At 47.6% G+C, this 24,965-nt stretch overlaps 1 protein-coding gene across 1 annotated transcript; it reads left to right on the top strand.

The window, feature by feature from the left end:
- The first annotated feature begins 1,436 nt into the window (after positions 1–1,436).
- Positions 1,437–24,965, top strand: NWD1 (NACHT and WD repeat domain containing 1). Its single transcript, XM_034755220.1, has 19 exons — positions 1,437–1,828; positions 5,079–5,164; positions 5,860–5,976; positions 7,490–7,838; positions 8,118–9,396; positions 9,897–10,100; positions 10,322–10,481; positions 10,879–10,996; positions 11,508–11,672; positions 12,245–12,439; positions 14,982–15,104; positions 16,640–16,839; positions 18,172–18,444; positions 19,276–19,366; positions 19,888–20,042; positions 20,833–21,109; positions 21,427–21,983; positions 22,795–22,903; positions 24,135–24,965. Exons 1-19 carry the CDS (start codon positions 1,711–1,713, stop codon positions 24,419–24,421), a joined length of 4,863 nt encoding a protein of 1,620 aa, XP_034611111.1. The 5' UTR covers positions 1,437–1,710; the 3' UTR covers positions 24,422–24,965.

The following is a 24,965-nucleotide window of genomic DNA, read 5'->3' on the forward strand; positions in this document are numbered from 1 at the left end:
CAGTCCCTGGGGGATTTGTATCACAGGCTCTGCGTTCAGCTATATTTGCATGTACTGTAACTATACAAGTATCAGAAAGGTAGCCGTGTTAGTCTGGATCTGTAAAAAGCAATGAAGAGTCCTGTGGCATCTTATAGACTAACAGACGTATTGGAACATAAGCTTTCGTGGGTGAATACCCACTTCGTCAGGCGCATGCCAGTGCCCTGTCCGGATGCGCCTGATGAAGTGGGTATTCACCCACGAAAGCTTATGCGCCAATACGTCTGTTAGTCTATAAGGTGCCACAGGACTCTTTGTCGCTTGTAACTATATGTTATTGCCAGGAATGGTTTCTTGAAGAGCTGAACCTTTAGGATTGTATTTTTTGTTTTGTCCTGGTGCTAAAGGGTCCAATCATGTTAAGAGCATCCAGCTCCCATTCCCTGATCACTCCTCACCTTTTATGATTACAAACCCAAACTTTTTTTGGTGGGAGGGCGATGGAACCAAACACCTTTTGCATCCGAAAACTACCAGTTTCCTTCAGCAGCAATTACAACTTTCCAGGCTCAAGAAAATTTGGGAGCCTCTACTGGGTGATGCTGCCATAGACTGAGAACTTCTAGCTGGCAGTTATTGGAAATATGACACATTTGCTTGGAGTGAAGGAGTCTGTTTGCTGCTAACTCCAGCTGGTGAGAGTTTATCGGCAGGGCGTTTTCCTCCTCACTGTACCCCATGGACTGTTGAAATGTGCAATTGGGAGTGACCCTGTGCAAGGCCAGTTCTCTCACAGTCTGACAAGTATGTGAACAAGCAGATTGCATTCTGTACAGTATAATCCAAACTGTAAGAGTCACTTTGTGCCACTGGAGTCCAGCTGTCATATCACTTTCCAAAATAAAATCATTATTTTTTTATCCTGGTCATTGTCGACATTGCATGGTCAGTTAGTTCTTGTATAATAACTTTTTCTTATCAGCTTCCCCTGTGAGCTGCGTCTGTCCTCCCTGTAGTTTACTTGGAGTCACACATCACAGACTTCAGAGGTCACTGTACAGGTGTAAATATTGACTGGGAATATTTTATTAGGTCACCCTTTTACACATTGACAAAAGACTAATGCAGACAGGGCTTGGGTGTATTCCCCCGTGTCAAAACCTGCTATGAGCAGGTGGAAAGAATGCCAGTGCCCTGTCCGGATTCCTGCTAATACTGTTGCTAGCAATGGTACCGCTGTCCACTGCTGGAATATGGCTACAAGAATTTCTAGCATAAACAAGGCCACTGAGTGAAAGGGCCTCAAGTGTACATCCCTGACTAAGAGAACTCTAGAGTCTGGCACTTTAGAGCACCCCGGGGATTCGCCCAAGTGACAAACACTGGTTGCTATAGAGATGGATGCCCTCCTGGGATGCAGCCAAGCCCCTGTGTTGCAAGGAGACAGAGTTTCACAGCTATCAGCGCAGACTCAGAGCTCTAGGTTTTCCTAATTTTTCCATTTGAACAGCTGAGGATTTTACTGGTCCTGTTTAAATGTGAAGGAACAAAGCCCCACAATGGTCTGTTCTCTGGGGTGATGTGGGAAGTTTTGAGGGGGCAGTTTCCAAGTGTGCAGAATCGCTCACTAGTGCCACATGCTGGGTCTCATTCCTGACACTTGTTTGAATATATTCTTCTGTAAAGCAGTGTCCTTCAAGGGAGAAGTCAGCGAGTGAAGACACCAGCATGAGTCTCAGCTGCCTCAGCCCGGACACATGCCGGGACCTTCTCCAGGGTAAGATGGTCCCTTTGCCCTTCCAGCCGTCCAGTCTGGTCCGAATCTTCATCAGCTCAGCTTCCTCAGGTAAATAAGCTGCGAAGTGCTGAAGATGCCAAATGATTTTGGCAGTCTGAATGCAGGTCTCGTCCCCTACACGAGAAGGGATGAGGGTAGTGGGTTGCACTTAGGGTGACCAGATGTCCCGATTTATAGGGACAGTCCTGATTTTGGGGGGCTTTTTCTTATATTAGCACCTATTATCCCCCACCTCTGTCCCGATTTTTCACACTTGCTGTCTGGTCACCCTAGTTGCACTGTGCAGCAACATGGCCAGGCTGCTTGACTCAGCAGAGAATCATGTCCTCCATGGGAGTTGCAGCTCCACATTAAAAGGTGAAGGTGGCTGCAGTTTGCTGCATTTTATTCAAAGTTAGGTGCGTGCTGTACTTGCCACCACCATCCCCTCTGCATGTAGATGGTGTCTGAGAGAGAAGGATTCTGGCACTAATGGCATTGCCAGTGCAGACAGGGTCAGCATGCAGCACACTTTACTGTGCAAGGGGCCAAGGAGAAGAGATGCTGGCTGGTGCACAAGACTGACTTTCAAGTGGCTTTAGTGAGGCTGGGTGCAATGGGTCCCCTGAATTTTGGTTCTTTACTTCCATTGTAGTGTGGAGAAAAATACATGGAACAGCATGTGCTTGTGTGTGAGAGCATGGGTGGGAATGTGCATGCTTGAGCATGTGAAGAGTGGAGTAGGCATGAATGTGTGTGTCTGTGAGGGGGAAGGGCTGTGCATGTGCAGGGCATTGTGTGGGGTAATGAGTACGTATGTGGCTGTGAGTGCTCTTATCTTTCTCCTATTTGCTCTTTGGTTTTCTTTGTCACACCCCTGGTAGAGCTCTCTCAGTTGGACCTCCTCAGGCTGCTATGTTTGGATCCCAAGATGCTACACCTGTGTGCTCTTACGCTTCCCTTGGTCCAAGTAGGCTGCAGCACTGTCTCTCTATTTGGCTGCTACGATTCATGTCCTGGGCACAGGCTTTCATCTGTTGCCCCTTCACAAAAATGGGACTTGATGGCCCAGCTGTCCTAGGCCCCCAGGACCAGAGCTCACTTCCCAAACTCTCCAGTAGCTTAAGCACAACCTTTTCCAGGCTCCAACCCTGTAGGCACTCTCCTGTACAGTTCACCTAACCAGGGACACATGATAGTGGAAACAGAAAGAGACCCAGGCTTTGCAAAGGCTTCAAAAACCAATCACTTCTTTTTTAGCTAGCTCAAGAAATACACAAATCTAGACAAAACAATCACACCTGAACACATTTCCCTACCTCATTTCCTCACCACTCTTGAGTGTTCTTCATGCTTAGGTCTGAGGTCTTTAAGGAGTCCAGTCTCCTCTTCTGTGCACAGCTTCTCCTCTGAAACATGGAATCTCTCTTTCCTCTGCATCCAGTTCCCTCCTCCTTAGTTGGTTCTGCAGTTAAAAATGACCCCTCAGCTACGAAAGCATGCCCCATGTGCCTCTCTCCTGCCCAAGCTTCCCTTGTTCTGTGAGTTCCCACTCTCAAGATCTCTGGTTTTTAAAACACAGCACTAGTAACTGGCCTTTTTGTTCTCCTGATTAGGGATTTTCCACTCTCCTGAACCCTACATTGTCCCTGGTTTTGGAGATACACAGCACAGCCCCTGACAGCAGATGGCTGACTCCACATACACCTATTGTTTGGGCTCTACCAAATTCATGGTCATGTAAAATACGTCACGGACTGTGAAATCTAGTCTCTGACCATGAAATCTGGTCTTTTGTGTGCTTTTACCCTATACTATAAAGATTTCATGGGCGAGACTAGCGTTTCTCAAATTGGCGGGTTCTGACCCAAAAGGGAGTTGCAGGGGGAGTCACAAGGCTATTTTAGGGGGGCTGCGATATTGCCACCCTTACTTCTGTGCTGCCTTCAGAGCTGGGTGGCTGGAGAGCAGTGACTGGTTGCAGGAGAGTGGCAGATGGAGGCTGGGTGCCCAGCTCTGAAGGCAGTGCCTCGCCAGCAGCAGCGCAGAAGTAAGGGTGGCAATACCATACCATGCCATCAGCCTTCAGAGCTGGGTTCCTGGCCAGCAGCTGCCACTCTCAAGCTGCCCAGCTCTGAAGGCAGCGCTGCCACCAGCGGCAGCACAGAAGTAAGGGCAGCAGTATCACAACCCCACCCCCCCCACATACACACCTTTTTGGGTCAGGACCCCTACAATTACAACACCCTGAAATTTCAGTTTTAAATAGCTGAAATAATGAAATTTACGATTCTAAAAAATCCTATGACTGTGAAATTGACCAAAATGAACCGTGAATTTGGTAGGGTCCTACATATTGTATGCAGTGTCACTGTAGCCATGTCGGTCCAATAAAAGATGTAACCTCACCTACTTTGTCCACATACACTGAGTAATTCAATGACACAGTAATTTAATTAAATCAATCAGCCAGTATTCATAAGTTGCACATAGACAGATTCCCCAAATCATCACATTGATTTTAACTGTCTCTGTTAACTGTTTGGGTTCAGTCAGTGGATATGACACCCTTACAAGGGGCTGCACTGACAGTGCTGGGAGCCCTCTTTTCACAGCAGGCACAGCAGGGGCAGCAGCCACAGAAGTGTCACAAATGCGGCTCTGTCCCCCGTCCCCCCCAGGAGTTAAAGTGTGCCCTTCGCTGTGGCTTTTCTACTGAGACAGCCAACAGAGGGGCTGATTAGTCCCATACGTGAGGGGGTTTGACCACTGTGAAATTCATCCGGGGGTTGGAAATACATTGTCCTGGATCAGTACTAGATCAAGGCTGCTGTGTGGTACTCAACAGCTCTAAGCTACCTCAAAATCCACTGTTGGTCAGCTTGCATTAAAAATAAATAAATAAAACAAACAAAAACAACATTGTTTCTAGGCCTTATGAAGAAAATGTTTAAAATAGGACTTCACTAACCAATGCAATAATGTGTACCTGAATCCGCAAACAGCAGGAAACAATAGTGCTGACTGTCAGACAGTACTGTGATGAGGAGAGTATGAAACCTAGCTAGATTAGACAAGTATTCATCTGAACAGGGTTTTTAAATCTGAAACCTAAAGGTGATGAGTAGGTTGATTGACAACTAGATAGCAGATTCCTAACTTTTGTTGTGGTGCTGCACAAATCTTTCACCTGATGATTATCTGTTCTGTTCATTCCCTCTGAAGCACCTGGCATGGGCCACTGTTAGAAGACAGGATACTGGGCTAGATGGACCTCTGGTCTTACCCAGTATGGCCATTCTTATGTTCTTCCTTGCAGACATGGCTACAGAGAGAGAGACCCTGCTTAAGGCAGCATACCCTGAGGTCCAGGCCTTCTGTCAGAAGCACAGTTTAATGTTTGAGGTAAACCATTTCCTGTACTACAGATTATTGCTGATGCTTTCTGATCTGGTTGCAGGCCATCAAAGTGTGTCAGATGCAGAAAAAAGTGATCCATGCCCGACAAATGCTCCCTGACTTCTCAGCCTCCCTAAAGGCTTAGGAGCTTTCAGGAAGGGCTGTGTTGGCCTCCAAGTTCTCACATTACTCCCAGGCTCAATTGGAGAAATTATTCTATACTTTCTCTACACTGATAAACAAGTGTTCTCTGTTCCATCCCAGAGGTGGATGCACTTCAGGAGTATCTGAAATTATCCTAGTCTGTACCATCTGTGCAGAACTTTTGGCATAAAAGACGTTGTAAGGCTGGGGATCATTATTATTATACCCTATAATGCAGTATCATACAAATATTGTATCAAACATCCTTCAGATTAACAAGTTTCCTTGACTTGAACAAAACTGTATGAATCACATGTCAGGCTGCCTATGGTTCAAATTCCCAAATTTGTGCCTCCTTCTGGATATCCCTGGCAAGAAATTACATGCCTCTCTGCCTCTCCCAAGTTTCTAGTCACTAAATCACATGGGCCTTGTTGATTCCAGCTTTAACTTTGAAATTAAAGTGATGGGGCAGCTTTGTCCCTCCATATCACTGCCATTTCAAGATGATGTGAATTATTCTCCAAGCATCCCTGTGCTTTTTTGCTGTTCTGCAGGTAATTGACCTGAGATGGGGTGTTTGTGACGTTATAGACACTGATCACATGAGCACACAACTCTGTCTGGAGGAGATTGAATCCTGTCAAAAACTGTCAGTGGGTCCCACTTTTATCGTAAGTACAAAGAGTGCATGCTCAGACCCCACTACCAAGGAAGACATATGGGGCTGGCCTCACACATCCATAACTTGCTGAGCTCATGTGGAGATGCAGGAGTATTTTAGCAACACAGAAAGGTGCTTGTCATTACTTGGGGGAAGAAGTCTTCAGAAGTATTTCATCAGGGAGCAGAAGAGGGAAGTTTCAGCAACTAGGTGGGGTTTGGCCCCCAAAAGTACACACACGGCACATGTCCAGGCCAGCTCTGAATACATGGGCTGTTAAGGGAACGGGGCTACAGCACTGGAGACAATGGGCTGTGGGGAAGAGGACTGTGCATTCTGAAGAAGCAGACAGCGTTAGGAGTCAGACAGACAGAATAAGAGATGAGTGGGCAGTGCCATCTATCACCCCACGAGCTCTACCCCCTGCCCAGCACCTCAGGGCCTGGGTGACTTTCATTGGCAAACTAAACAGTTCAGAAAAAATCTTCTCGGGAAAGAATGTGGCAAAGAACCAGGACTATACCCCCATGGCAAGGAATGAGTGTGTCTGTTCCACTGCTTTGACCCACACAGGGGGAGGGAACTGGGGACCCTCTAATACCTCCTTCCAGGAGCTGAAGGCTGCATGTTATGGCAACCTCTTTCCTGACCTGCTTGCTGCCCTTCCTTCAGGTGACCTAGCACTGTGGTGACAGGCATGGTATTAAAGATCTGATCAGAACACAATACTCAGAGCTGTCAGGTCCTGTTCTCTCCAAAGGAGGTGAGCTGGGGCTACAGTATCAGCCACCTGTTCTGGTGCCACACCCACCTTGTTGTTTGGGGTTGGTAAAATTTTAGAAAGAGAGAAGAAAAGGTGCTGATGACAGGACAGAACAAACAGGGAGAGGGCCCTGCCCTAGCAAGAGCCCAGTCCTGGTAAGGGCCTGGCCCCAGGGAGGCCCTGCTGTGGTGTGGCCAGAGCTGCGTGCGAGTAAATAAGTTAGTAGGCAGTTGTGTGAAATACATCTGATTTCCCCAAGAGTCTTCTGCATTCAGAGTCTGCCAGGTCTCAGAGAGAGAGTCAATTAGAACCTCAGCACCGGGTTACTGTGTGTGTCCCAGAGGAGCATGCTCTGTGCTCTGCTCTGACTGTTCAGATGCTCCCATTAGCTGCTCCATGTTGTATTCCGCAAATGCCTCTAGTGGTAGTCAGGTAATTTCATAACCAAGCAGCCATGCCCAGACTGCCTCCCGTTATGGGTCTGGCTCCCCAGGCCTCAGCCCAAGACCCGATCCATTTGTCAGGGCCTCAGATACAACCAAGTTCCCAGGACCTCAGGCCCAGTCCAGCTGTCAGAGCCACAGCCACAACCCAGTTTCCCATCCGAGGCCTTGTCAAGCTCGCAGGCACAAGCCCAGTGCAGCGCTCGGGGCCCCAGGTCTTCATTTCTACTTATTCAGGGGAAATGGGTTTCCCCCATTTGCCTGCAGATGATGCTGCTGGTGAGTATTACAAGCCTTTTCTGGTCCCTCTGCTACAGGGGCTGCTTGGGGATCGCTATGGACACCGGCCCCTCCCCCGACTTATCGAAGAGAAAGAGTTTGAGGCCCTGATTGCACAGCTGATAGGGGACCCCACCGCCACACATCTTCTGACATTTTGGTACTGGAAGGATGAGAATGCCATTCCTTCTGTGTATGTCCTGCAGCCAATTACTGACCATCTGCCCCACTGCCACCCCACTGCCAACCAGGCTCAGCACCAGGGAGATGTGGAGGTCTGGAGGAGCCTGGAGAAAGATCTGGCCGTAGCACTGCGCCTGGCAGCCCGGGAAGCAGAGAAGCACGGACTCATCAGCCAGGAACAGAGGCATCGCTATGACAAATCAGGTGTGCCCCAACATGAGACAATGGCCATAGCCAAGCAGGGCTCTCCCCCTACACCCTGGTTTTGTCTTCTTTGTAGCAATCAGGAGAAGATGGGCCTTTAACTCCATTTTGAGTCACCCCCAGGCTGTGGGTGGGTGGGTAGCAGTGTGCTGGCTCGCTAGCTGCGCTTGAGGTGCAGAGTGGGTAGGTGGGAGTGTGCTGGGCTGATTTAGGCTGTGGCTTCTCCTCTGCTCTTTGTTGGACCTAACTGTTCTTCACATTTCCCCCTTACTTTTGTAGAGACAGAGTGGGAGATTGAACAAGGCCTCCTCAACACCCAAGAGATCGACTTGGCTGCTTCCATATTCCTCAGAGAGGTTGAGGGCCTTGACAAACACCTGCTGGAAGGGACAAGCATGCAACTGGTGGATACAGAGGAAGATGGTAGCCTGGACAATGAAGCCCAACAGCTGCTCCGGAGCCTCAAGGCAAAAATTGCAAACTATTACCCCCAGCATCTCAAAGTGCATACAGTCCCATGGAATGCACACCCTGAGAACCCGCGACACAAAGGGCATACCAAGTACCTGAAGGAGCTGTGTGAACAGTTCATAACTGCTACAAATCACCAGGTCCTGAGAAGCCTCCGATACCGAGGGAAGAGCAGCGAGGAGCCAGAGGGGCTTTTGCAGGAGCTGAGCCACCACATGATGCTGTGCCTGGAGAGCTGCAGAGTGTTCTGTGGGAGGCAGGCCTTACTGGATAATATTCTGCAAAGCATCAGACAGAATGATGACCATGTCCACACACCCCTCATTCTCTATGGGCCTCCAGGCTGTGGAAAGACAGCTCTGATGTGCAAATTGTCTGAGCAGGTGCGAACTCTTCTAGGGCAGGAAACTGTGGTGGTAATTCGCCAGCTGGGGACATCCCAGGTCAGCTCTGCAATCCACAGCCTGCTGAGAGATATTTGTTCCCAGGTGTGTTTAGCATTTGGTTTGCCACCTCTTCCTGTACAGGTAACACAGGCTTGCAGTGATTTAATCCTGTTCTTCCATAACCTCCTCCTCACTGTCTCTCACCTTGGTGTACAGTCACTGGTGCTGTTCTTTGACTCTGTGGACCAGCTAATCCCTGCTAATGGTGCCCACAGACTCTACTGGGTGCCTAAAGACTGCCCCCCAAAGGTTCACATTGTTGTCTCCAATTCCACAGCAGAGCATGGGATTCTGGAAACTCTCCAAGAGGCCATGCCTGAGCCTACGGCCTACTTTGAAGTGGGTCCATTATCCAGAGAGGAAGGTGGGAAGATGTTGGAGGTGCTGTTGGCATCAGTGAAACGGAAGCTGAGCCCAGCTCAGCAGACTGTTCTCCAGAACAGTTTCCCTGAGGGTGGGCACCCGCTGCTATTCAAGCTGGCCTTCAATGAGGCCAGGAGATGGGCATCCTACACTCAGCCTTCAGCACTGATGATTGTTACCACAGTCCAAGAGGCCATGCACCGTCTGTGCGCGAGACTGGAAAAGCTGCACGGCATGGTCCTGGTGGCACACATGCTGGGGTATATTGCCTCCTCACGGTAAGTGCTGCCATATCCCCTTTTGGAGCATCCTGCACCATCCAACTGCTCCTTTTGTCTGGGTGAATCTCAGTGGCTAAACACAGTTCCAGGCAACAGCAGCTCTCGGCTTCTCCAATCTGTGAATGTCTTTACATGAGCATAAGCACAAGCTTCTTTCTCTTACCTGCCATGCTGCCTAGTCTGGCCTATGGTAATTGGTCTCCTGTGCTCCTCCTGGATTTGAGCTCTTAGCTAAGACTGCCTAGTGGAGATTGGGGTGGGTGAACAGGTTGCGTATGTCTTTCTTGCCCAGAGCTGGAATCCCTGTGAACAGCAGGTAGGTGGGTTTCCTGGTGGATGGTGGTTTGGGGCCAGCTGGAGAGAGAGAGAGAAAGAGAGTGTGTGTGTGTGTGTATAAAAGGAGTAAAGATACTGCTCACCCTCCCACTTTGGAGGCCAATGCATACTGTTGGGGGGGAGAGGACTAATCTCCCCGACTCTGTCATTTCCCAAATCAGGAATGGGCTATCAGACGCAGAGCTGAAGGACATCTTGTCCCTCGATGATGAGGTTCTCGCTGAGATTTACCAGCACTGCTCTCCTCCATGTAAAACCATCCTCCGCTTTCCTCCTCTGCTGTGGGCACGACTGCGCTGTGACATTGGAGAGTGCTTGGCAGAGAGGCAGGCAGACGGCTTTGCGCTTCTTGGCCTTGCTCACAGGTACAGCAGGGACACAGGATGAGAAGGCATAAACTCCTGTGTGGGGGATGTCCCAGTGCTGGCTGTGTGGGGATCCTGCTTAGGCTCCCTGTCTCAGCCCTGCTGTCCATTCCCATCAGTGTTGATTGGTGATGATCCCATTCTCTGGATCCCCATCTCAGTGATGATCCCATTCTCTGGATCCCCATCTCAGTGTCTCTGCTATTTCTTTCCTCTCCCAGACAGTTTACTGAAGTGGTGCAGAATCGTTATCTACCAGCCCAAGACAAAACCAAGCGTCACTTGCTCCTAGCAGATTTCTTCAGGGGGACTTGGAGTTGGGGCATGAAGAAGTCCCTGAAACTGCCACTTCTTGGCAAATCTCTGAATGCTGACAGGAAGGTGAGGCACCTCAGCAAGCATTCTTGGTACTCGCAGGCTCTGGACCAAGAGGCCTGGGCCCTCACACTGCAGGGCAGGGGGTGGTATCAGAGGCATTGGGAATTAGGGCAGATTGTTTCTGGGTTGCTTTTGTTTTATCTACGCTACTTTGTCCATCACTGGTAACCCCACTTGATAGGGAATTGGCCTGTATCAGCTTGCCTGCTGGCTCTGCTGTGCCCCTGGTGCAATATTGCTGCAGGTAGCATATCCCTCAGGCTGTGGCCTGGAAGGGCTAGATGTCACACCATGAATTGAAATCCAAATACTACAGCACAGGAGGCATTAGTGAAATTAATTCATTACCTGTATCTCGCCTGAGTTCTCCTTGATCACCTCCTGTTTCTCCCTTTACCAGGTAGCACCTCAGCCACTCTGGTTCTCTGATACCGTTGCAAATCGGAGGAAGCTAAGCGAACTGCCTTTTCACTTACTGAATGCTGGGAGAATTGAGGAGCTAAAGCAAGATGTGCTGGGTAAGGGCTGGGGACAATGTTCAACAGGGAACATGCTTCATTCCTGCAGCTGCATGCCAGGGAGGTGCAGAATCACAATTCATGTAATATTTCTATATTGAAAGCACTGGGAGCTGCCAAACTGAGCATCAATAGCCAAACTGAGAAGGAAATCTGTGAAAGAGAAAAATACATTATCCTCACAAACTGTTACCCCAGACACGTCAGAGTCCTCATCATCCACACTCCAGTCACTGAGAGAAATAAAAATCCATGCCCTCACTCTTCCCAAGGCTCAGGAGGAGGCATTTTAAAACAGTACATTAAAAAAGTATTCACATACTCAAAAAGAGGCTAAAAAAGGAACCACAACAATGACAGCCCCCATTCTCCCTGGAGAGTGGCCTCAGACCCTCTCCAGGAGTGGCCTTCCCCTTCATCACCAGGTGCATGACTGCCAGTGCTCTGGACTTTATGGTTCCACCTTGTGTCCAATGTTCTCTGCTCTGATGGTCGGTACTCTTCTCTGCAGGGAATATGAACTGGATCACCTGTAAAATTGTTGCCACTGGAATTCAGGGCATTGCCAATGACTTTGCCATGTGCAATGAGCGTATTAACTGCCCAGAGCTACGCCTTATACAAGAAACTCTTCTCCTTTTGAAACCAGCACTTGACTATATAGATGGTGTTGTAGGTAAGAGCCACTTCTGGTCCATGTTTGAACTGCAGTTGGGCATGGGCAGATCCGTTCTGGGGAAGTTGGAATATTTGCTCCCTAGAGGAAGTTTCTTCTTGGGCAATTACAACTAAAGATGAAATCCTTCCTTAGGTATCTCCGGACCTCTGGAGAGGAACCCGCAATTTTCTTTTTGGAAAGTTGTTAGCTTTCGCCAACAGGCATCTTGTTTATTAGATCAGAGCAGTTCACCCGAATCCAGAGGGTCCGTCTCTTCACACCCCCTTCACTATCAGCATCTACTAGCCACCTGAAACCCCTGGCAGCATTACCATTAATTAAAGGGATAGATTCACAATTCCCCCCCCCAATGAAAATTCTCCAATACACAGTTACATCTATCCAAGTTTTTATACTGCACCCATCCCTGCAGTATCTGAGTACCTAGCCAGGGAAGGGCAAACTCACACCTGCTCATTATAAACTGGTAGTCTATGCACTGTATTCCATATTGAATGATTGCAATGGCCTCTCACAGTCATATGCTAGGAGCCCTTTTAAAATTCCTTTTGCCTTTTCCCTCTTAGGAGTGAGTATTATATACACTGAGATGCTGGCCAGGCTGTATTTTTTCATGGTTTCCTATCCTGGTCTAATTGGAAGGCTGTGCCAGCAGTGTCTGAGCTGGCTCAATGTCTGTCCCCATCCTGTTCTTGTCCCGCTGTGTGGATTTCTCCAGCCTCCTGGTGGGCCTCTTAAGATGACTATCACTGGATTTCTAAAAGGTAAGGCCTTTTCTCAGGGCATGAAGATTCCTCCAGGGAGCTGACGGAAACGGGTCACCTTAATGAGACCAGAAGTATAGGAGCTACATGTGAGGAGATGGCACTATCTGTCAGTTCTCCCTGCTCTCTTTGTCCCACAGCATCTCTGACATTTGCTATTTGGTGCTTGGGAAATGCGGTGGGATTTCCATGGGCCTCCTAGGGAATTTCAGATAGTTGGGTTACTTTACCGACTGGTGATTCTCTGTGACCCAGCTGGCAGGATGGTGCATATTACTAACACCAGGGCATACAAAGGGAGCCTGGAAGGTGTTGCAAGCAACTCTGACTGGCATTAAAGTTCAGACTAGCCTGTAACGAGAACAACTAATGTTGGGTGTCTGGTCTCTGACCTGTTTCTGAGTGTGGGGATCAGGAGGGGCCTCATTCCCCAGGTAGGGGACTAACAGTGTTGTAAATATTGGATATTGTGCCTCCCTCTATAGGCAGAGATGACTATTGCACTACATAGGGCACTCATCCAAGGTCTCCTTTGCAGGACATTCCAGGATGTTTATGATACTGTGAGGCTTACTCATATTTGGTTTAATTGTTTCTAGTTATTAATCTCACTTAGTGATTTCTGAATAATTGGCACAGTGCAGTAATGCACCAGTTCACGACAGTCTTGGAGGTGTATTAACCTAGGCACAAAATCTACTCACTCATCCCTTACCAAGATGAAGATGATAAAGCTCATTATAGTTTGCTTGCCTGATTACTCTTGGGGGAAATTCTGAGGGAATTAAAGAAAAGAACTAGATAAGTTCACGGAGGATAGGTCCATCAATGGCTATTAGCCAGAATGGGCAGGGATGGAGTCCCTAGCCTCTGTTTACCAGAAGCTGGGAATGAGCGACAGGGGATGGATCACTTGATGATTACCAGGTCTGTTCATTCCCTCTGGAACACCTGATATTGGCCACTGTCAGAAGACAGGATACTGCGCTAGATGGACCTTTAGTCTGACCCAGTATGGCCGTTCTTATGCAGAATTTTACAGAAATTAATGTTGTGTGCGCAGAATTTCCTTTCCCCCACAGAAATGGGCTGCTGGCCGCCACTAGGAGGCACTGGACCCAGCAGAGCCCAGCTAGCACACAGAAGACATTGCACTGGGGCAGAGGGGGGCAGGGAAGGGAGCTAAAGGGTTCCTGACAGCTGAAGTTCCCAGCACGCCTTGAGGGAAGGAGAGGGCAGTGCACAGGAAACTTCATGCAAGCCTGGGACAGAGCATTAGGCTCTTTCTCCCACTGGATCCCTGGGCTCTGGGGAGGAGGGAGGCAGGTGTCTGGGCTGGGGGAGCCAAGGCTGGGCTCTGGGGGAAAGCGGAACAGATATCTAGGCAAGCGGGGGGGCCGTGCAGCTGGGCTCCGGGGGGAGGAGGTGTGGGTGTCTGGGCTAGGGGGAACCCGTGGCTGGGCTGGGAGTGGAGGGGGTTTGGCTGTATTGGCTGGGGGGGGCATGCAGCTGGGCTCTGGTGGGAAAGGGTTGTGGGTATCGCCCTCTGCCCCCCCAGCTGGGCTCTGGGGTGGGGAAGAGGGCAGAGAAACAGGAACTGGCAACTGGGTTGTCATAGTGGTTTGAGCAGGAGGTTGGACTAGATGACCTCCTGAGGTCTCTTCCAATCCTAATCGTCTATGATCCTATGATTAACTCTACTCCTGAGGGAATTTTTGTGCGTCTGTATTGTTACAGACATACTTGCTGACAGGTATTTTGAAATAAATTACAAAAATAATCAAAACTGGTGATTATGTAGTGTTATTTTGACAAATAACGTTTGCAGAATTTTGCAATATTATGTGCAGAATTTTGCAATATTTTGGCGCAGAATGCTCCCTGGAGTACCCAATAAAGAAAATGAATGTCCCTGTAGAAGTAGAATTTTGCTAGGCTGCATTTAGGTATATATTATGGGATGGGACAGTTTCTGTATTTCCTCTGCCTGTAACACAAAGGAATTGTAAGGGTCCATCTGCTGATTTAACCTTGCATGCTGAATTTAGTACCGGTTATGTTTTTGACTGCTTTTACTGCACCAAGGGAGAGATGCCACTCAACGGTATTCACAATATAAACAAACACAGATCCACAAATGTCTGAGGGAATCTAATCTAGTTTGGCTGGTCTCTTGTCACATAACTCACACAAGGTCAGTAAGAGACTTGCTGCTATCACAGGTGGGAAAGGATACATAAGAACATAAGAACAGTCATGATGGATCAGACCAAAGGTCCATCTAGCCCAGGATCCTGTCTTCCGACAGTGGCCAATGCCAGATGCCTCAGAGGGAATGAACAGAACAGGGAATCATCAAGTGATCCATCCCCTGTCGCCCATTCCCAGCTTCTGGCAAACAGAGGCTAGGGACACCATCCCTGTCCATCTTGGCAAATTGCCATTGATGGACCTATCTTCCATGAACTTATCTAGTTCTCTAGTTGTATCCTCTCTGCCTGCTGTGTCTGCAGACTCCCCTTCCATCTATGTCTAATTACAGGTGTGACAGTGCTGGAGCTCAGTTCTGATCACAGGGTGCTGGTGGCAGGATCCCAGGATGGCACAATGGTTGTGTGGATCATGGAGGATATTGAGGTGATGCACACCTTGACTGGGCACTCTGGTGAGCCTTTTAAAGGGGACATGGTTCCTGACTTCCTCTTATACTATACCAGCGGTCCTCAAACTTCATTGTACTGCAACCCCCTTCTGACAACAAAAATTATGACATGACCCCAGGAGGGGGGACCAAAGCCTGAGCCTGTCCAAGCTCTGCCACTCCGGGTGAGGTGGAGGGTCAAAGCCAAAGCCTGAGCCCCAGTGGCTGGGCACGGGGGCCAAAGCCGAAGCCAAAGGGCTTCAGCCCCAGGCAGGGTGCGTGTATCTTGAGCCCTAACCCCCAGGGCGGAAGCCCTCAGGCTTTGGCTTTGGCCCGGGGTGGTGGAGCTCAGGCTTCGGACCTGGGCCCCAGCAAGTCCAAACCAGCCCTGGTGACCCCATTAAAATGGGGTTCCGACCCACTTTGGGGTCCCAAGTTCCCTCTAAGCTGCGCGGCTGCGCAGCTGCCTATTAAGCCCCGTGCAGGGGCTCAGGGCTGCGGTGGGGAGAGGCACCCCTCCCCGCCAGCCCCAGCATGGACCTGCCCCGGATTTGCCACAGCCGGGGAAGAGGAGCCCCTCCCTTGGCCCAGCCCAGCCGGAGCTGCCGCAGCTGGGGAGAGGCGCCTCTCCCCCGGCCCCGAGCTGCTGCTGTGAGAGATGGCTGGGGGGAGTCCTCTCCCCCCACCGCAGCCCCGGGGCAGCCTGCACCCCAAACCCCTCATCCCTGGCCCCACCCCAGAGCCCACATCTCCCCAACCCTCTTCCCCAGCCCTGAGCCCCCCCCGCACCCCAAACCCTTCATCCCCAGCCCCACCACAAAGCCTGCAACCCCAGCCAGAGCCCTCATCCCCCCACACGACAACCCTCTGCCCCAGCCCTGTGCCCCCTAACACACTCCAAACCCCTCGGCCCCACCCCCATCACATGAATTTTGTTATGTGTCACACATCACCTCCATACTGGTGCACATAATAAAATTAATTCCACACATGGACGTAAAAAATAAGAGGGAACACTGGTCCCGACCAACAGTTTGAGAACCGCTGTACTATACAGAAAGCTTCTGTGTGGTGGCAACATCCAGACCTCAAAGCTGAAGGCTGCACCAACCGTATTTTACGGCCAAACTGTCCTATTCCATGCAGCATCCCTTAAACAGATCAAGTGATTGCCCAAAATTAAAAGGGATTTTAGAATGTGGTAACTGAGAGACATTTAATGGATTAAAACTGCCCCCTCTAATGTTGCTGTAGAATGCAATTAACTCCCTCATTGACCCTCATTGGAGAATTTTTCTCACGGCCTTACAAGGCATTGACTGTTTGCATCTACGATATGCATCCGAAGAAGTGGGCTGTAGTCCACGAAAGCTTATGCTCTAATAAATTTGTTAGTCTCTAAGGTGCCACAAGTACTCCTGTTCTGTTTGCATCTAGTCATTCCTGAGCTGTAAGCACAGCAGGCGTTTCACAGCTGATGGTAATCTGGGCACTCTTCCAATTGCTAGAAGTGGAGAGGGTCCCCCGTTTTGCAAATGCTTCTCTCTGCTGTTTTGTAGCTGAGGTGAGATGTGTGAAAGTGTTTGGAAAAGGGACTTCCGCTGTCTCAGCTGCCATGGATTACACTCTACGCATCTGGAATTTAGTCTCTGGCAGACAGAAGTTTTCCATTCAGGACAGTCACTCTGGAGAGCAGCATCTATATCAGCTTCATGTGGATGAAAGGAACAGGATTGTATATTCAGCATCAGGTGCAAAGGTATGGAACTAGAGGCCACTCCATAATGTAAAGTGCACAGAGAAGACGAGAGTCTGAGCAGAAACCACAAGAAGTTGTAATCAGGGAATCATGGAGCATAGAGATGGAAACAGGGGTGCTAGAACTAGGGGTGCCGAGGTGTGGCAGCACCCCTGGCTTTAAATGGTTTCCATCATATACAGGGTTTACAGCTTTGTTCCATGACTTTCAGCACCCCCACTATAAAAATTATTCCAACACCACTGGATGGAAAAGCCTACTGGGTCCTATCCAGTCCAAACTCCTGGGGCCAGTGCAGAATATCCCAGGTGGACATTTGCTAGTGCTTTGTCCAGTCTACTTTTCAAAGTCCTCAATGATGGGGCTCCCCTGCCTTCCCTTCCACTGGCTAGCACAGTGAATCCCGTCTTCAGCAACCATTCAAGGAACAGAAGAAAAAAATTGGTTGTTTGGAGCTTGGATAAAATGCAAGGCCTGATCTACATTTTAGAATTAGCTCAACCTAGCTATGTCACACAGGGATCTGAAAAATTTCATGCCCTGAGTGTCATGGTTAGGTCAACCTAACTCCCAATGTAACTGCAGCTAGGTCAACAGAAGATTCTCATACTGATTCAAACTGGGTTTTGTAGAAACCAACAGACAAAGAAAGGGCTTTTGATACAAAAAGGCTAAGTTTAAACTAACTCTGGGCCTTCTATCTAATCCAGCAAGTGGACAGGACCTTCTGTCCAAAGGGTGGGACAGGGACAACCCTTGCAGAAGGATTAGAAGGACTTTGACCTACTAGGGCCCCATAAAACTGACGGGTGACTGCTGGTAAGCTTTTAGAATGCATATAAGAACTTTTATTGTTTTTGTTTTCTTTGTAATGCTTTCACCTTAAGAATAAATGTGCTTGCTTAGAAAGAGCCATGTGGTAACTTGTAACTGCTGGCAATGCACTGTTCATAGCCCTTAGAGAGAAAGCAAACTACAGGCACTGGCCTTTAGGTAGACTAGGTTACTAGGCATATCAAAGGGTAAGGCAGGAAGCTATACATCCTTAAAAAAAACCCAGTCCGAAGGCTACACAGAGACAGGTGATACCAGGAGACCTGGCTGTGACCACAGAGGGGGGACACAGGTGCAGTTACTCCAAGACTGTGATAGCAACAACCATGTGGAAGTTCTTCCAAGGAATCATGCTGGTTTTGTAAAATATTTTGAGATCCCTGGAGTGTGAAATTTGGGAAGTTAAGTCAGCATCTAAACTCCAGAATGAATATATGTACAAATGCTGCACAAAAAGATCTCCAGAGAAGGTGACCTGCCAATCCTTCTTTTTACTAGGTTAATGCCTGGCACCTGGAAACAGGGGAACATATTTTCCAGATTTCTGGTGAGGCCTCAGATGCGTGGCTATGCACTGAAGTGTTTGAACCAAGGCAGGTGGTTATGACTATGTCTGAAGGAGGAACACTGAGTCTGTGGGACAGCAGCACGGGAGAGCTCCAGTCTAAGCGCCAGCTATCAGGGCTACAGGAAGAAGCACCAACTTGCAGCATTCTGATCCAGAAGCAAGGAAAGATGATAGTAGGATTTAGCAGGGGTTCCCTCTCCATGGTGCGTCTCTCTGCTTAGCCAGCTATAACATTTCAGGGATTTAATCTACGAAATGCTGGCTTTGTGGGGATACTGGATTCTCTCTTCTCAGTTTCACTTCGCTCTGTGCTGATGCCTGCATCTTTGATAGGCCTTTGTCGTCATAGATTCCTTGATAGGTTTTCACACTTCCATGGTTTCTAGGAATTTCTAAGACAGCCAATTTGACATGCTCTAGCATGATGTCCTTTGTGCGCTTGCTCACCCATCAGCAGCAATGTGATTGCAAGATCCAAGTGCTGTAAAGCTGGGTTCTGTTCCTAACTCTGCCACAAACTTGCTATGTGATTGAGCAAATAATTTCCCCTTTCTGTGCTTCAATTTGGCCATGTGTAATATGAAGATAATGCACCTCACTGGGGTGTTTTCTGTTCATAAAGCACATTGAGCTCCTTGGATAGACGGCGCTAGACAAGGGTAGAATATTATTAGCAATAAAAGTGTGCACGGGAGGAGAAAGACTTTGCACCAAGGTCTGCCTGGTAAACTGTCCCCTAAGGTCCAGTGAAATGAGCCAAAGTACAGTTCCAGGCATCATCCAGCCTTGTGCTGAGCTAGGTAATAGGGTGGGTCTCCAAAGAACTTTCCTCTCCTCATGATGACGAAAGCATGCTCCCTATACCTGCAGACCTCGTGCTGTGTAAACGAGAACACATGGGAGCTGCACAGCATTAAGAGGCCAAACTAAACTCCATTCACCTTAGTTTCTATCCTCCTATCATCTTCCCTCTAACCTGAGAGAGGCAGCTTAACTACCACAGTGCTGTCTGACTGTACCTTCTCTTTCGGCAGATCTTCTCTGATGGAAACAGCTTAATGAAGAAACTTCCTGGAAGGGTTCGCTTTCTGGTAGTGTCAGAAGATGAGTCCCTTCTTGCTGCAGGTTTAACTCCAGCCCAATTACCTGGGAAAGATTTCAGCAGATTTATAAAAGATGATGGCAGTAGTCTCTCTAAGTGTCATACACCAAGTGTCCCTTAAACAGGGGCCAAGATGGGGGTCTTTCCCTTTATTAACATGTTCTTATCAATCTAATATGCTCAAAGGGCTGGAAAGCAATGGGGTGAAATTCATCCGGTGCAGAGAGCTAGCACATGGTCTATGCACCACATAAGTCCTATAATGAGAAAGTAAGTGGGACTTACGTGATGCATAGGACTTGTGCTGGGCCTCTGCCCGGGGGGAATTTCAGCCCCTTGGTTTCTGAGCAGTTCTCAACGTACAACTTTACTGGCATGCTGGGACCAACAGATTATGAACATGGATGGAGGAGATATGTAACATTTTAGAGCCTCTGAATGCACAGTGGGTGGGTCTGGCCTTGTCTGCACTATATCATCTCAAGTGCTTTCAAGAGCTCCTCCCCAGATCAGTAAATCAGAAACTAACATTCCGTTGTTTTAGGCTTTGGGGTGTATGTGCGAGTGTTCCTGGCCAACTCAAAGGGATTCCACAGGTTCATGGCAGCAGACCTGGAACATGAGTGTGTGGTGCACTCAGCTGTTTTCTCTCCTGACAACAGCATCATTGTCACAGGCTCTCAGGGTGAATCTATCCAGGTAAGAGGGGAAGCTTTCCCGTCAGAAATGCCTCCAGCAGGCCCAGCTCACATTTGCGTGCCAGATCTAGTAAGGTGCTGAGCAGGGTCCCTAACCACCTGCCTTGTGGATGCATTTGTGGTGTTTCTGTTATTGTCCCATCTGAATGTCTTTCTCTTATCTCTTTCCTAGTTCTAGTAGTGTGTGGCTCTCACTCTGCTCTCCTGTTAATTCTTTTTCTGGCACTGAACAGTGAGTCATGGTACTATATAAATTCAGAGAGAGAAAGGCCAGGGAGAGCTTATAACCAGAGTATTAAGGGATATTATTTTAAAATAATTAAAATTCCAAGACCCCAGAAACTGCCCTCTCCTCCAACAGTGAGAGTGAAGCAGCCCAAAGGGAATAGTCTGTACCTGAGACACCCAATTGAGGTCAGCAGGATCTCATGGGGTGTCATTCAGAGCAGAGATATCAGATAGGCAGAACAGCTCAAGGTCTTTCATAAAAGTTTATTTAAGAGAAGGTTTGTGTGTTTATTAACTGAACAGAAATGCTTCTAAGACACTGTCACTTTTGGAACATTTCCCATCTCTCTTTACTCTGTGTATGACACATTTGATTTCTCTTCTTTGTTTCTTGTTTTATGAGACTGTTTCTTGTATCGTTACTTTGACTTTATAAAATTTTACTGTGATTGTTCTACACCCCTCTGAGTAGGGTATGGGAGAGAGGAAAATTTATATATTTAATGATTTTGTGTTTTCTTACTATTTTGACTGAATGCCACTATGTTTTTTCTAATTCCCAGGTGTGGAGTTTATCAGAGCAGGGTTTGCTGACAGACACTTTGGATGGCATGGGAACACCAGTGACTCTTTTAGCCCTTTGTGGCCACACATTGGTATCTGCCTCCCATAGTGCACCATATCTCAAAGTTTGGGACCTCACTTATGATCGTAAGCACAAAAACTTAGCACCAGTCCCAGATCGCACAGGGTGCACTGCAATGTCCCATGATGGGAACTATGTCTACTTCCCTCAAGCCGGAGAGAGACATCAAGTCATCATCTGGGACTCCACTAAAGGTGAACGACAATCTATAAAACACTGTAGAGAATTAAAACTTGGCGTAGCATGGGAATCAAAATGATTCCAAAAAATGAATAATTGATCTGACAGAGCCAGGTTTTTTGGTCTTCCAGGCATGCTGCAAGGACTCTCTGTTCCTTCACACTGTGTCAGAAGGGATGGGTTGAGCAGAGAGGGACTGTAAGTTTAGGAATTATTTTAATCTCTTTTCTTTGACATTTTTGTCTAGATCATTATCATGACATATGGGAAAAACCCAAAGGACTAGAGCTGGAGCAGGGAGAACCTCACAGACATCTCTTCTCTGTTGCAGGTGCAGAGTGTGACACACTGGACACCTCTGCCCAAGTGAGATGTCTAGAGGTGGCTGAGCAGAGGAAGCTCCTTTTCACTGGGCTGGTGTCTGGAACGGTCCTTGTGTTTCCACTTAATTCCAGGCAGGATGTGGTGTGCATCCCACCCCCAAAGTCACAGAAACCAATCAACCACATGGCACTCAACAGGCAGGAAGAGCAGCTAGCCATAGCATATGACGACTTAGTTCTTGTGCTGGATGTTAGCCCTGGAAAGCCATGCCCTGTGATTGACAAACCCATTTATACCTTTTATACTCAGATCCCTGCTGCTGTGATTTCCAGTGTGGCTGTCCTTGCAAACTACCGAGTCCTCTATGGCATGTCAAGTGGGGACTTGTTCCTTTACGACTGCCCACATTCCAAAGTGTTTCCTTTGGAAATGCACAAATGCATAGTCACCTGTTTAGAAACCAGCCATGGAGAGCAGTGGGCACTAAGTGGCTCTGAAGATTCTCTGCAGTGTCTCTGGGACTTGGAGCTCTGCCAGTGGGAACATGAAATGTGCTACTATAAGGTACTGCCCTGGTGGGTGGAACAGGGACACAACATTGTGAGGCACTTATTTCAATGAGCTAATAATGCATCTGAAAAGCCAAAACAGTAGAAAAACTAGTCCATAGGAAGCCAAATTTTCATACAGGAGGACATCTAAATCCTGTATCTGGCAGCTCAGTTGGTAGCTAGGTACCCATTTTATGCCCTGAAGTGCTGATTTGTACATATCCAGGATTTTGATGCGCTATTCAGAGACACTCTCAGTGCACAGTCACCATGAGCTAATGCATTTAACATCTCTCTGGCCCAGAGCCTGCTCACCACACTCAATTTCTTGGCATCAGCTGGAGGACTAGCATGTAAAGAGGGCAGGATTTTACTCAGTGAATAAGCAAAAGCAAAACAGAGTGAACAGGCCAGGAACAGTGGAGGCAAGTAAAGAAAAAAAAGTGAGAGAAGAGTTTGAGTTGATATTTTTAGCCTTTCACCTGCGCCTGATAGACCTCAGACTTCACCTGATGATGTACCGTGGAATCAGACTGTATCCAATCCCTGTCACTTGTAGATTAATTAGGTTCCTGAGAGATCACAGTGGATCTCTTCTTTTCTGCACAGCTGTAGATTGTTTTACAAGCAAAGGACTTTGTATTGTGGCATTTCGTGCCTCTATTAGGACCACTCTGCCTTATGGTGGAAATCCTGGTTTAATAAGATTTTTATCCCCATTCTCACAACTGCTGAGTAGCCACGAAATTGTATAGGGCTTCCTAGTCTCAACCTGCATTTAACAAGATATTTATGGTCTAATTCAAATCTTTATCCATTTTTAGCAGACTTCCTTCTTGAAAGGTATTCAGTGTGCTTGCTTCTCAAAAGATGATAAGTACGTGTACACTGGGTCATTCGATCACTCCATTACAGTTTGGGATGTTTCAAGTGGTGAGTAATTCTGGATTTATAGCAAATATAAGGCAGGTGGTACACCTTATTGCCTTTATTAAACAGAGATCCAATGGCCTTTCCAAAGGGAAACAGTTTTCATTTAGCAGTTTGGATGAGAGACTTCCTGACTGCATCTTTGAACAGAAAACTTGGGATACGTCTCCTGGCCAAAGACAGTTAATTGACAGGCACAGATGGATACAAGGGGTTACAGCTATGTGTGGAGGAACACTGACACCTTCCCCCCCACAACGGCCTGACAGGATACCTCTATCTTTTGTGACATCACAATAGGATGTCCCATCCCAGAGATCAGACAGTGCTTCTTTTGGGAGTGATATTGATACACTGACCAGCCACCATTATCTGTGGCTATAGTTCCCTTCTCAGATGTACAGAGGTGATTAGGGCACTGCCTTTTAGAAAGAAGAGAAAGACCTTTGACCTCCTCATACAAGGTATCCACATGAGTCCATCTTTAGAAGTATCCCCAAAGTCTAGGGCCCAGGAGTAAAAAAGCACCATTCTGCATAAGGAAGAAATGGGTGTGGGGGGGTTCTTTTTCCTTGCCACATCTCTGTATTAGATGCTATTTTGTGTGATCACACTCAGTTCAGCCCATGTTGCATAATCACGGTGACCGTCCTGTCCTAGATGGCTGTATAACTTGTCATTCTTTCCCAAAGGATGTGACTAATCTGACCAGGGGGATTCCAGCAAAAGGTTTGCACAACTGTGTGTTTTGCACCTCTGGTAGCAGATTTACTGCTTTTTGGTATCTAAGTTGATTGTAAGCTTACACCGTGGTAATAAGAAAATGCTTCCTGGGCAGGAGCCCAGTGGCCCTTTGAGAGATTTTCTATCTCCTTACACAAGAAGTGTGTTCTACCTATTCCTCTTGCACACAGTGAAGTCAAAGCATTTGGTCCTGATCAGTTGCAAGTGTTATGGCAGTGTTATATGGCCTTTACAGGCTTCCCTCACCAAAACCATCAATATAGTCAACGGGGAGCTAATGACATTACTGATACAAAATTATTATTAATATTATTATTATGAACATCAGTGACTTATTTTTCTTGAGTCCAAATTGTCCTTCTAAATGGTTCTCATTTATGGAAAATGACAAGCCCTTTTCCCATGCTTCAGGGGAATATACTAAGCTGCAAGTCCTTTTGTCTGTTCTGACCTCGGTTTCTCCCTTTTGCCTTCTGGGGGTCTTCTGCAGGTGCCCTGTTGGCTGTTCAATTTGTGTATGCAACTGCTAACAGAATCATGCCAACTGCAGATGGGTTCGTTGCAACAACAAGACTCGGCTACATAATTCGTGAGAGGTTCCGCTGCCCACAATCCATAAGCTCGCAGTACAATCCACTCCAGAACATCAAGGCAACATGTGTAGTAAAATCCAGAAAGAAAGAGAAGGCAAACCCAAGAGAACAACATGACAGAGGAAAAGTCTCCAGAAACCAGATTCGAACCAATAAACTCTCTCAAAACTGTGTGACTGTGTAAAACTTGTGAAGTGGTCGAGCAGTTCCAGGAAGATTCTCAGACTATTTACCTGCTGCCTATTTTTCATTTGGTTTACAGCAGCCTGGCTCCGGACTAAGAGTGAGATCTTGCCCCTTATCCCAGATCAGCTTGTGTTGTTTTCTGAGGTCTTGATCCCGTTCCTATTGATTTTCATCATGCAAAATCAAGACTGGATGTTTTTTCTAAAAACTATGTTCTAGGAATTATTTTAGGGAAGGTTTATTGTCTGTGTTATTCAGGAGGTCAGACTAGATGATCATCATGGTCCCTTCTGGCTTTGGAATCTACAAATCAGGGCCCTAATTCTTATTCATCCTCCTGGTGGTGCCTACAAACTCTTCTGCATAAGAGAACATTTGAGATAACGAATGAGTATGGGTAAGGTCAGGAAAAACTGTCTGGCATGTCTTGACTTGAGAAGTCTCAGATCTGTGTACAATATACTTCCAGAAAAGAGGCATTATCTCTAAAATACCTAAGGTATCGGACAAGAACAGAATAAATGATGAAAAGTAAATTTGAA

Source organism: Trachemys scripta, chromosome 22 (genome assembly GCF_013100865.1).
Source record: "Trachemys scripta elegans isolate TJP31775 chromosome 22, CAS_Tse_1.0, whole genome shotgun sequence".
Lineage (NCBI taxonomy): Eukaryota > Metazoa > Chordata > Testudines > Emydidae > Trachemys > Trachemys scripta.